At 33.7% G+C, this 12,433-nt stretch overlaps 1 protein-coding gene across 1 annotated transcript in view; it reads right to left on the bottom strand.

Annotated features, from left to right (window-relative positions):
- Window positions 1-12,433, bottom strand: part of KLHL4 (kelch like family member 4) — a 106,322-nt gene that overhangs the window by 35,689 nt on the left and 58,200 nt on the right. Inside the window, exons 2-4 of the mRNA XM_014865010.3 lie at window positions 8,348-8,515; window positions 7,149-7,285; window positions 3,897-4,093 (exon numbers count right to left, since the gene is read on the bottom strand). Coding sequence (XP_014720496.1) covers window positions 3,897-4,093; window positions 7,149-7,285; window positions 8,348-8,515 — 502 coding nt within the window. The remainder of the gene's footprint in view (window positions 1-3,896; window positions 4,094-7,148; window positions 7,286-8,347; window positions 8,516-12,433) is intronic.

Genomic DNA, 12,433 nt, shown 5'->3' with positions numbered 1-12,433 from the left:
CCATGATGGGGGCATGAGGAAGCCTTCTGAAGCTGAGGAGCCAAATGGTCCCACTGGGAATTATTTATTGAACACAAGGAAAGGCCTTAACTGCTTCCTTCACAGGCCACATGGCTAGTGTGTGAGTTGATACCAGTGCTTTTCACTCCCAGCTGTTGTGGGTGACAAAGAGTTTATGACTCCAGAACTGAATGAATAATGTCAAGTTGATCTTTAGATAAAAACCTTAAGAGAAAGACTGAAAGTTTTCAGGGTGGAGGCTATCTTGAGGGCATGGGAGAGGTAGTTCTGGCTATGCATTTTAGGGAGCAATATAGTGAATTCCTTTGAGATGAGAAAAAGAGATTGAAGAAAAACTTGAAGAAAAACTCTTCTCTTATGGAACAGCATGATCTTCTATTAACCAAGGAAAAGGTATCTTTTACAATGGATAACGATCTATAGATTTAGCATAATCCAACAGGAACTCCTATGGAATTATTTTTTGCGGGGAGGAGCTGTCTTCCAATTTTTATATATTATACCTCAATTCTCCCTTCTATCATTGTGCTGTCTTGTATTTTGTTAAATATCAAATATCAGGCAGCCGTGTTTTAATTTTTTTCATCAAAACACCACTATATTTTTTCTGATTTATAATGTTACATATTTTTCTTTGACAGCACATTTATCATTTCCAACATTTTTCATAGTAAAGATCTCAAGCTTTAAATGCAATAAAATGCACTATATTTCTGAAATGGAGATAAACATGCTTAGTGGGTGACTCATGTTGCACAATAAGTAGATATTCTGGGAACAGCTTAACACAGCCTCTGAATAACTGGGGGATCTGGATAAATCAAATTACACCCTCAGCTCCACTTGAGTTTAGTCATTGTGGAACTGAGTTAGCCTAATAGCAAAATTATCCATGCAACAATCATCAAGTTTGATAGACCCATCAGGAAGCTCTGATACCATAAATTCCAAGTTAACGTGCCTGTTTAGACAAAGAGCACTCTTGTGACTAAGGCAAACAACTGAGAAAGAACTACTGTTCTTACTGTACTAGAGGTCCCTGGTTGAAAACTTTCTCACCTATAGCAAAATAATGGAGATAGTACTACAAGTAATAATACATTACACTGGTACAGCACTTCACACTTTACGGATTTCTTTCACAAACATTAAGTCATCACCAAAGTGATTTTGTGGGAGGTGGAATTATTCTGATGAGAAAACAGGTTATTATGAATTGTTTGATATCCTGTGTAGTAAATGGCAAAGTATGGACTCAAACCTAAGCCTTCAGGTCTACTTCATTTCATTTGATACTGCAACTGCATTTCATAAGTGACATAATTTTTATGAGAGGGTTAAGAAAAAGATACAGCACTCTAAAACATATGGTTATCTATTACTGGTAGTGTATGTAAACTCTGAAACTGTGCCAATATTAATGGCCCCATGTCTCATTCTCCTTTCTATCCACTCTCCAATGAATGAAAAGAAAATAATGAGAGTGAGAATGATCAAGCAAGAGAGAGAGAGAAAGGGAGATTGGCCCAGTGTGTAAAACCTACTCAATAGCTGATGTGGATCATAGTACACTCTATCAAATTTGGTTATACATTTGAGAAAGTTAAGAAATGATTAAAATGGTTTATATTATGGTCATATTTAGGTATAGCCAGAAATTATATTTTTTATTAGATTTGTTATGGCTTCAGAGTGGCTGCCTGATGAAACTACTGAAAATTTCTTGGCAATATAGTAAATTAATCTAAATAAAAATAAGTGTGTTGGTTTAAAGTACATGTGGCAACTGCAGTATCTAGTACTGTACAGAAATATTTAGTTAAGCTTAAAGATTAATTTTAAATTGTTTTATTTTGGAATTATTTTGCTCCTAATTTCAAGACAAACACTTTCTTCCTTGAACCTTCCCAAGAATCTTCTTTTGTACCTTTGGTTTGATAATCATTTTTTTAAATCCACACTTACATTGTTGTTAAACTTATTAAATCAATATAGCATACTTGACGAATGTTTCATCAATGCAGATTACTATTTATGTGATCGTGATGGTTAATTTTATGTGTCTACTTGACTGAGCCATGGAGTGTCAAGACTTTTGTCCAAACATTATTCTATGTGTGTCTGTGAGAGCGTTTCTGAATGAGGCCCACTCACATCAGGGAGGGCAATCTGTTTTACTCAAACTACAATTCAAATGACTGTAACTGAATCCTTAGAGTTTAACGTTATTCTTAGACCTTATAATTATTTGCATTTTATACTATCAATACAGTATTACAAAAGCATTATTATAGCAAGGCTTTTACTTATTTTACCGCATTTATAATAGACACTAAAATAACTAAAGGAGACAACAGTATTGTGTTCTTATGCACATCCTGCTTTAACACTCAGTTTCAGTCACATAATAGGAAAAGGAAGACAAGTTCATTTTGAGCAACAAAAATAATTCAAGCTGTTTATCAGAATGTGTTTTGTCTGCAAGAGTAAGATACCAGACAGGAAACTGTTAATACTTAGCTCAAGAATTTAAGTAATTTAACAGGAAGCTTTCATGTTTGGCTTTTGTGGTAAGATTAACCTTTGAACTATATAACTGCTGTTCCTATAGATTCTATGGCATCTGTATTTAGGACATAGGAATATAAATAGCATAATTAAGTGACATATGTTAAAATGCCAACTCATTATAATATGACTCTCCACATAATCGTATTGTCCTAGCAATATGTTTGAAACTTCAAATTTTGAACAATGAGTAGGAGTGGGAAGAAGAGGGGGCAAGTTTTATAAGAAATTTTTAGAGAATTCAAATATTAGAAATTTGAAAATTTTAAGGTCTGTATAAAACTCTAGAAAAATACTCTTTATTTATACACATCTCGATCCTAAAGTTGTACTGTTAATTTAATTTGTTATTTTTAAGTATTTCTCTATTGTTCACTTTTATGTACTCACCTTTTATTTTTGAATTTTAAAAAACTATACCAATATTCTTAGCTCAAAATATTTGTCTTTTGGTTGGGTTTCACAGAAAGATCCATCTCTTGTGTTATTCCCTACTTCAGAGGTTAAAAAGTTAATTTTCTTCTTTGCATCAGGGAATTATTAGCGTTAATGGTAAAGGTTCATTTAATATCCTCTGTCTACTTTTTCTTGTTTCCCCAATCTATATTTCATGTCACTGTCACTTGATTCATATTAACACATACAAACATGTTCATTTATTATAATTACTAATAGAATTAAGAGGGATTTTAAGTTAGTTAAGTTAAAGAATTGAACTGCAAATTGTTTTTAGCCAAAATACATGTTTTCATTAAGACATAAAGAGTCCATTCAGTAGAATTGTCTGATTTACTAATTATGATAGTTCTTAAGCTCTTCCAGTTAATATCTCTCCATCAATGTTAGCGTTTTTCTTATTGAATATTTAACTTTCATTAGAAATCATAATTTGTACAATTTCACAAACTAAACTTCTAATAGTGCAGAAACATCAGGGAAGTTATGTTTTCTTAATAGTCTGGATTCTACTTGAACTATGTACTTGTACAATTTAATTTTTGGCAGTATTTCCATTTCTCCAAGCTTTGAGATTTAATTAAACCTTTTTAGTTTCAAAAATGAGAATCTTGCTTGGGTACAGCTCAACCAGACAAATATTTTTATCTAATATCTATTCTGTGCAAGTCATTTGCAAATTATATGTTTACATTGTCTTTTACTTTTATCCCAACATTATAGTCTTTACTTAGGAAAGGTTTTATAATATATATACACACACACACATACATATCAGTAAACAAATCAGTAAGTTAGATATTGTGTTAATATATTATTATTACAAGTTAATTTGAAGCAATTGGTTTTACCATTGTATACTTATGTGCCACATTCAGGAGCTCCATACAGCCCTGGGCATCTCCAAATGATCGAATCCCTAAGCAGTTTGAAGGATGGAGTTGCTTTATGAGAAAATTGGAGCAGACTTCAATGACTTGAGTCAGCTGCAGGAGACAAGCTGCAGCCAGCAAATTTTCAATAGTATCTTCTTTCAATTGCAGGACACCTGGATGGTTTGAAAAAGTAAAGAATGATTCTATGTTCCACAAAGTAAGAGACAAATATGCTAGCTAGGTGAATTTTTAAATTTCTCTCATTACTAGGGCTATCTTTTCTAGTGTATAGTAACCACTCAGGGAATACCTTTTGAGGCCAACATATGCAAGGGATTCTGTATAAATAGTAATAAGATGGCTGAAGGGAGCCAGACTAGATTAGCAAAAACAGCTGTAGCACATGAACAGTGAATGCCATCATTGCAAAGAACAGCAAATTGTTGCTTCTTTATCACCTTAGACCTGCATCTAAATCTTATATCAAAAACTATCTACATTATGACTTGAGGAGCATTATGTCATATTGTATAAGGATCATACAATTGGCCATACAGGTAACTGTCATTTGTGTGGAAAAATATCTTGGCAAATAAGAAGAGCATTGAGCTTATAGGTCCATATTTTTGCATCTGCATTTATTAGCTGATAAGGATGGCTTTGCTCAAATATTATCCCTCAAGTTGATGCCTGTCACTGTCTCAAAAGAAAGAAAATCTTGCCAAGAGTCCTCAAATAAAGAACTGCTTATATGATGATTATTTTCTTAAGTATAAAAAACAAGCTTTGTTTAAAAATGCTTTAAAGAATTTTTAAAAATGAGGTTAGAGCAATTTAAGCTGTTCCCTTTATACTGACATATCTGTATTATTTTTGGAACAAGCATTATTGATGAATAATTGCAAATGTTTTAAGTTATTTTGATAAGTTATATTCTACTTTTTTGTTTTAGTCAAGCTATAGGTAAGTTATAAAGAATGATATTTCATGTGGATTATATAAACCATAAACTATTCCTTTATAATTTTACCTTGTAAAATACCTTAATATGTATTGTATATGGTTCCATAACCATAAAGAAAAGCGTAATACATACTGTGAGATGCTCTATATTTGGTTCAATCTCTAAAGTATGTTGTAAAGGGGTCCAGTCCATCAGCAGACTTTCTTGTAGTGTTTCTTTTCCTGGATTTTGAAGCAAGAGCCCTGCCCATATCTCATGGAACCCAGAGAAGTATGAATTATTCTCAGACTCAGATTTAAAGAGCCACCTGCTATAGACATTGAAACTTGGCCTGGTTATTAAGAAGAATATTAATTTCTTTGTTTATACCTTTTTAAATTGAGGTCACATTGATTTATAACATTATATAAATTTCAGGTGTATATCATTATATTTCAACTTCTATGGAATAGACTGGTATTTATACACAATGGAATATTATTCAACCATAAAAAGATGAAATCTTTCCATTTGCAACAAAATGGATGGACCTTGAGGGTATTATGCTAAGAATATTCATTTCTTAATGAATGAAACTATAAAACTCCTTGAAGGAAACAGTGAAAAAGCTCCGTGACGTTGGTCTTGGCAATGATTTCTTGGATAAGACACCAGAAGCAAAGGGAACAAAAGCTAAAATAAATAAGCAGGACTACATCAAACTAAAGAGCTTCTGCACAGCAAAGGAAACAAAAATAAATTGGAAAGGCAACCTGCAGAATGACAGAATACTTTTGCAAACCATATATCTGATAAGAGGTTAGTATCCAAAATATATAAAGGACTTATACAACTCAATAGCACAAAAGCAAGTAACCCAATTAAAAAATGGGCAAAGAACCTGAATAGACATTTTTCCAAAGAAGACATCCAAATGGCCAATAGGTACATGAAAAAGCACTCGAAATCACTAATCATCAGGGAAATTCAAATCAAAAACACAATGAGGTATCACCTCACACCTGTTAGGATGACTATTAGCAAAAAGACAAAAGATAACCAATGTTGGCGAGGCTCTGGAGAAAAGGGAACCCTTGTGCACTGTTGGTGGGAATGTAAACTGGCACAGCCATTATGAAAAACAGTATGCAGGTTCATGAAAAAATTAAAAAGTAGAACTACAATCCAAAGGAAAGGGAATCAGAATCTCGAAGAGATATCTGCACTCTCGTGTTTATTGCAGCATTATTCACAATAGCCAAGATATGGAAACAACCTAAATGTCCTTCGACGGATGAATGGGAAAAGAACATGTGGTATCTATATACACAGTGGACTACATTCAGCAATAAGGAAGATGGAAACCCTGCCATTTGTGACAACACGAATGAACCTGGAGGGCATTATCCTAAGTGAAATAAGCCAGAGAGAGAAAGATAAATACTGTATGGTATCACTTGTACATGGAATCTAAAAAAAAAAAAGAAAGCTGATTTCCTAGAAACAGTGAGTAGATTGGTGGTTGCCAGGGGCTGGGTGGGGGAAATGTGGAAATGTAGGTCAAAGAGTACAAACTTTCATAAGATGAGTAAGTTCTGAGGATCTAATATATAGCATGGTGACTACAATTAATAACACTGTATTGGGTACTGTATACTTCAAAGTTGCTGAGAATATATCTTAAGCATTCTCATCACACAAAAAGTTAATTATTTGAGATGATGTATGCAGTAATTATCTTGATTTGGTAATCATTCCACAACGTATATGTATATCAAATCACTTTTTATACTTTAAATATATACAATTACATTAGTCAAGTATTCTTCAATAAACTTGGAATAAACAAATAAATACTTCTTGGCCCCCAAACTCATCTTGTTACCTTTGTTTTATAGTTTGAGTAAATATGACTTTATTATTTCAAAGGAAGAGACTGACTAAATCTCTAATGTAGAGTTGGAATATCTCCCTTACACTCTCATTTTTACAAATGAGAATGTACCCACACTATTCAAGAGGGAAAGAGATACGTTCTTGTATCTCTGTGTTAAAATAGCTCTATTCTCTCATGGTCAAAAATTTTTACAGCATATTATTTATCTCCGGCTCTTATGTAGTATTAAATTTAAATCTTGATTCTGCCCCTTATTACCTTAGGAAAGCTACTTAACTGGTCTATCGTTCAGTTTTCTCACTTGTAGAGTAGGAATAATAATAATGCGAGTTATATAATGTAGGGTTATTATGAGTATTGAATGAATTAATACATGCCGAGCACTTACCTGTGTAGGCATACTGCACCAAAGAATTAAGTGCATTAGGATCGACTCCTTCCATCCTGACCTCTTCTTGTTTGGCTTCAAGCACATCATTAGTAAACATTGCAGCAAAATAATCAGACACTGCACTGAGAACCAACCTGGAAACAGCAATGTTTCATAGGAACTTAAATCAGTCCATAATCTCATTGAAAAGCATGAAATACCGTCAGTAAGTCTGTGACACTGGTGAGTCTGTTTTCTGAGTAAATCTTTCTCAGTTCAGTAAAGTGTGGTGAAATTAAAGAAGCAGATTAAGTCAGTCAATTTTCGTTTAGAGGGTTAGTGCTGTTTTTCTTCATCAATTTCTCTAAAGTTTAGCTCTTCTAAATATCACACAGGGAAATGGATCCTATATACTAATGCTTTATAAATATAGGAAGATAGAGAAGGGAACACTTGTTCACTGCTGGTGGGAGTGCAAACTGGTGCAGCCACTATGGAAACCAGTATGGAGTATCCTCAGATAATTAAGGATAGATCTACCATATGATTCAGCTATCCCACTGCTGGGTATTTATCCAAAGAACTTGAAAACACAAAGGCATAAAGATACTTGCACCACTATGTTCATTGCAGCATTGTACACAATAGCCAAGACTTGGAAGCAACCTAGGTGCCCATCAAGGGAAGAATGGATAAAGAAGATGTGATATTTATACACGATGGACTACTACTCAGGCATAAGAAATGATGAAATCCGGCCATTTGTGACAACATGGATGGACCTTGAGGGTATTATGCTGAGTGAAATAAGTCAGAGGGAGAAAGTCAAATACTATGTGATCTCACTCATAAGTAGAAGATAAAAACAACGACAAACAAACACATAGCATTGGAGATTGGATTGATGGTTATCATAGGGGAAGGGGGGAGGGGAGAGGGCAAAAGGGGTGATTAAGCTCGCATGTGAGGGGATGGACTATAATTAGTTTTTGGGTGGTGAACATGATGTAATCTACACAGAATTCAAAATATATTATGATGTACATCCGAAAATAAACAAATAAATGAAAAAAAAGAGAAAATAATACCAACAATTCAGACAAAGAGGGGAAAAAATATATTTTCCTTAATGTTCCAATTTGTAATCAATGGACTGATTCTTTTTCATCCATCCTTGCTATACTCACCAAATGTTCTGTCTGCATAAGGATACTTACCGATGGGCTGGGATTCGAAGGTGTCCAGCAATGAGTAGCACATCACAGAGTTGTTTCTCTTTCAAGTAGTTCTCCATTTTATGGAGAGTTTGCTCTGCATGGTTTACAGCAAGGAACTGCTCCTCAGACGTGTTGGCATTCATTTCTTCAGGACGTTGTGTATCTAATCTGAGAGGGAGGTAAGAGTGAGAATATGGTTTATTCTCTTAGTAAGTGTGCAAATGCCCATTAGAAATTTAGGCACATCAACTTTTAAAAGAAATATATTGGATTAAAGTAAAATTAAAATTTGTCCTTTGATCTTAAATATTTCACTATGATTAGTGCCTAACCTTCCATTAAAGTGTCATGCACAGTATTTATATCTGAAATGGAACCATAACTATATGTGGTTCAGCTGCAGGGCTAGTGGTAACTGTTATATGCCCAAACATAAACTTCAAAATACCAGCCTCTTTCTTTGATTTTTATTGGTATCACAATTACATCATTAGGCATGAAATTGTAGGCATGATTCAAAATATTCTAAAATTTGATTGTCCTGAAGCTTCTCCATGGAGTACTCATTACACATCAGAAATATTTCTGCTTGAAGAATCTCAAGCCTGAGTTCCATAACATTCTTTACAATATGTCAGTCCCATCAAGAAAATATACATATTTCTATCTTTTATATCTCTTTTCCAGCTTTACTGAGATATAGTTGACATACAGCACATATAAGTTTAAGGTGTACAGCGAGATGATTTGATCTATGTATGTATTCTGAAATGATTACCACAATAAGGTTAGTTAGACATCCATCACCTCCATAGTTACGATTTTTTGTGTGTGTGGTGAGAACATTTAAGATCTGTTCTCTTAGCAATTTTCATGTATACAATACAGTATTGTTAACTATAGTCACCATGCTGTACACTAGATCCCCAGAACTTGTTCATCTTCTAACTAAAAGTTTGAACCCTTGACTATTTAGGCAAATATGATGACTGTTGAATTTATCATAATGAAAGCACATCACACAATGGTGAAATTTAAATACTAACACAAGTACATAGAGGCTTACAATCAGTAGAAGCTTAAAAATTTGATGGTTGGATGAACACACAAATACTTTCCTTGTTACCTTTCTTGCTTCTAGGCATCATTTTCCAGCCACCAGTTGGGATTAGTTTTAGTTTCCCCCACCCCTAACTCAGACTGTGTTTTTTTGAAGACAAGGTCCAGGGTGACATTACTCTCCTTGTCTGTTTAATTCAAATATATGATTCATCTCTGAATCTTCTAAACCTTTAAAGACTCCTTGGAACATTCAATCACAATATTGTATAGATAATCAGGCTAACATGGTATGAATATCCCTAAAAATTGCCTGCTACAAAATGTGCTTGTTTATTTGTTTTGGAAAGGAACAATCCCTTGGCACCACAGACTGGAAAGCATTCAGGTTTCACTTAACTCACTTATCCTCATCTTTCCTCTGGTCAAGTAATGTTTGATTCACATTGAGGCAAACATTTGAAGTCTAATTACCTTAGCTAACTTCACATATACTCCATCCTGTATTGGAGAGGGGCATATTCTGAAGGAGTAATCTTGTGTCTCATCGAGAAATAAAAAATTATTATTCAAAGAGATATTGGTAGATCAAATTATAGCATCCAAAATATAACAGACATATTAATCTAAAAATATAAAAATATTGTAATCTACTCTTGATCATTATCTAAGAACATAATAAAATATATCAAACAAGCAAATCGACAATTAAACTAGTCTGTTGAAACTTAACCTGTTCTTTATAATTTCCCAGAGCATATAGATTGCAGTTCTCTTGCCCCCATTTTAGATACTGTAATATCAGGTCAAAAGTTACAATGGAAGCCACTGCATAAGAGAATGTTCTTCTCTTTTCTTCATTGTATGACAACTAAATTGTGACATGGGAGGCAGCATGATGGAGTGAAAAGAGCATTAATGCCTGGATTTAGTTCCTGCTTTTGTATTTACAAGCTGAGTGATCTAGGGCAAGTCACTTTATCTTTCTCAGCATTAATTTTCTCCTACAAAATAGGGATGAAAATAATACATATACTAATATTACCAATAATAAAGCTTATGTCACAGGGCTCTTCAGATGATTACATGAGAAAATGTACACGAAAGCCTCTGTACAGATGTTGTCTTGAGTTAAGTTACTCCTAACTACGAAAATGTACTTATTTCCAAAAATATCTTTAAAAACTTTTTGTTTTGAACTGTTATTTATTTAATTAATAAACTTTTTTTTTTGAGCAGTTATAGGATTACCGAAAATTTGAGAAGTACAGAGAATTCTTTACTTTTGGTTCTCACAAGTAGGAGGACATTTGTGGTTGTTACAACTAAAGAAGAGTGCTACTGGCATCAAGCAGGTAGAGGCCAGAGATGCTAGTAAACATCTTTTAATGCACGAGGAAGCCCTCTACAATAAAGAATTATTCAGCTCAAAATGTCAATGATGCCAAGTTTGAGAAACTCTTGTCTCTCCCTTAATTCTACAATTAGTTTTTTAGGCCTTTGAAAGCAGGGACTATGTATAATTTTTTTTATACAAATGCAGCTAATACAATGCTTTGGCACACAATCAACATATAATTGCTGATTTAATATTCAAGCCAAATTTCAGTGACTAAACATTACTCTATATTAACGTTTTTTTACTGTGGCAAAATGAGTAAATTCATTGAGTTCTGGGAAAGAGGAGGGAAATTTGGGCTATTGTTGCAAAGCACCATTATTTTAATGAAATTTTACCATACCAAAAATTGTGTTTATTTTTAAACATTACTTTTTATAACAGTTTTAGATTTACAAAAAAATTGAGATGATGACAGAGAGTTATCATATACCCATACTCAGTTTCCCCTATTATTAACATCTTACGTTAGTATGGTACACTTTTTACTATTAATAAACCAATGTTGATACATCATTGTCGACTAAAGTCCATATTTTATTTCAATTTCTTCACTTTTTACTTGATGTCTTTTTACTATTCCAAAATCTCATCCAGATACCACATTTGGTCACCATATCTCCTTAGGCTCCTCTTGGCTGTGACAGTTTCTCAGACTTTCCTTATTTTTGATGATGTCGAAAATGTTGAGGAGTATTGGTCAGGTATTTTATAGAATTTCCCTCAATTGGGATTTGTCTGCTTTTTTCTCACAATTAGGTGGGGTTCTGGATTTTCAGTAGGAAGACCAAAGAGGTAAAATACCATTCTCATCACATTATAGTAAGGATGCATTCTGTCAACATGACTGACCACTGTTGATGTTAACATTGGTCACCTGGCTGAGGTAGTGTTTGTCAAGTTTCTTCACTGTAAAGTTACTCTTTTTGCTCCATTTCCATCCTATTCTCTTTGAAGGGAAGTCACTATGTGCAGCCTACACTTAAGGAGTAAGAGACATTATAGTCTACTCCCTTGAAGGTAGAGTAGTTACGTAAATTATTTGGAATTCTACTGCATTGGATATGTCTTTTCTCATCTCTCTGTCTAATTATTTTTTATATCAGTATCAACTCATGGATATTTCTTTTATATTTTGGCTTATAATCCAGTACTACTTTATTAATTTTGTTGCTTAAATTGCTCCAGCTTTGGTCACTGAGAGCTCTTGCAGTTGGCTCCTGTGTCCCTTTCACATACCCAATCATTGTGGGGTTATTTTCAGCACTTCCTTACTTTCTGACACTAGAAGTTACCCTAGGTTCATCTTGTGTAGAATCAGCCATTTCTCCAAGAAGGCTTAGTTCCTTTTATTGGAGAAGCATCTTAGAAATCAAGATCTGAGCACTAGATATGCTCGTTGTGACTCTGTGTTACGGCTTCTAGGTTTTCTCAGCTGATGGAAAAAGGAAATATATGTGTATATACTAACCCAATAAAATATAAATATAAAATAAATTTAGGATGACATTGAACGTGTGAATGAGAATTGTAAACCAAAATAAAAACCAAAACAGAATTTAAAAAATCAGTTGTCCTAAATACAATTACTCTTCTCCTACCAGGATTCTTCAAATAGACTCTAATGA

This window comes from Equus asinus, chromosome X, assembly GCF_041296235.1.
Source record: "Equus asinus isolate D_3611 breed Donkey chromosome X, EquAss-T2T_v2, whole genome shotgun sequence".
In the NCBI taxonomy this organism is placed as follows: Eukaryota; Metazoa; Chordata; class Mammalia; order Perissodactyla; family Equidae; genus Equus; species Equus asinus.
This window is presented reverse-complemented; position numbering and strand designations above follow the sequence as displayed.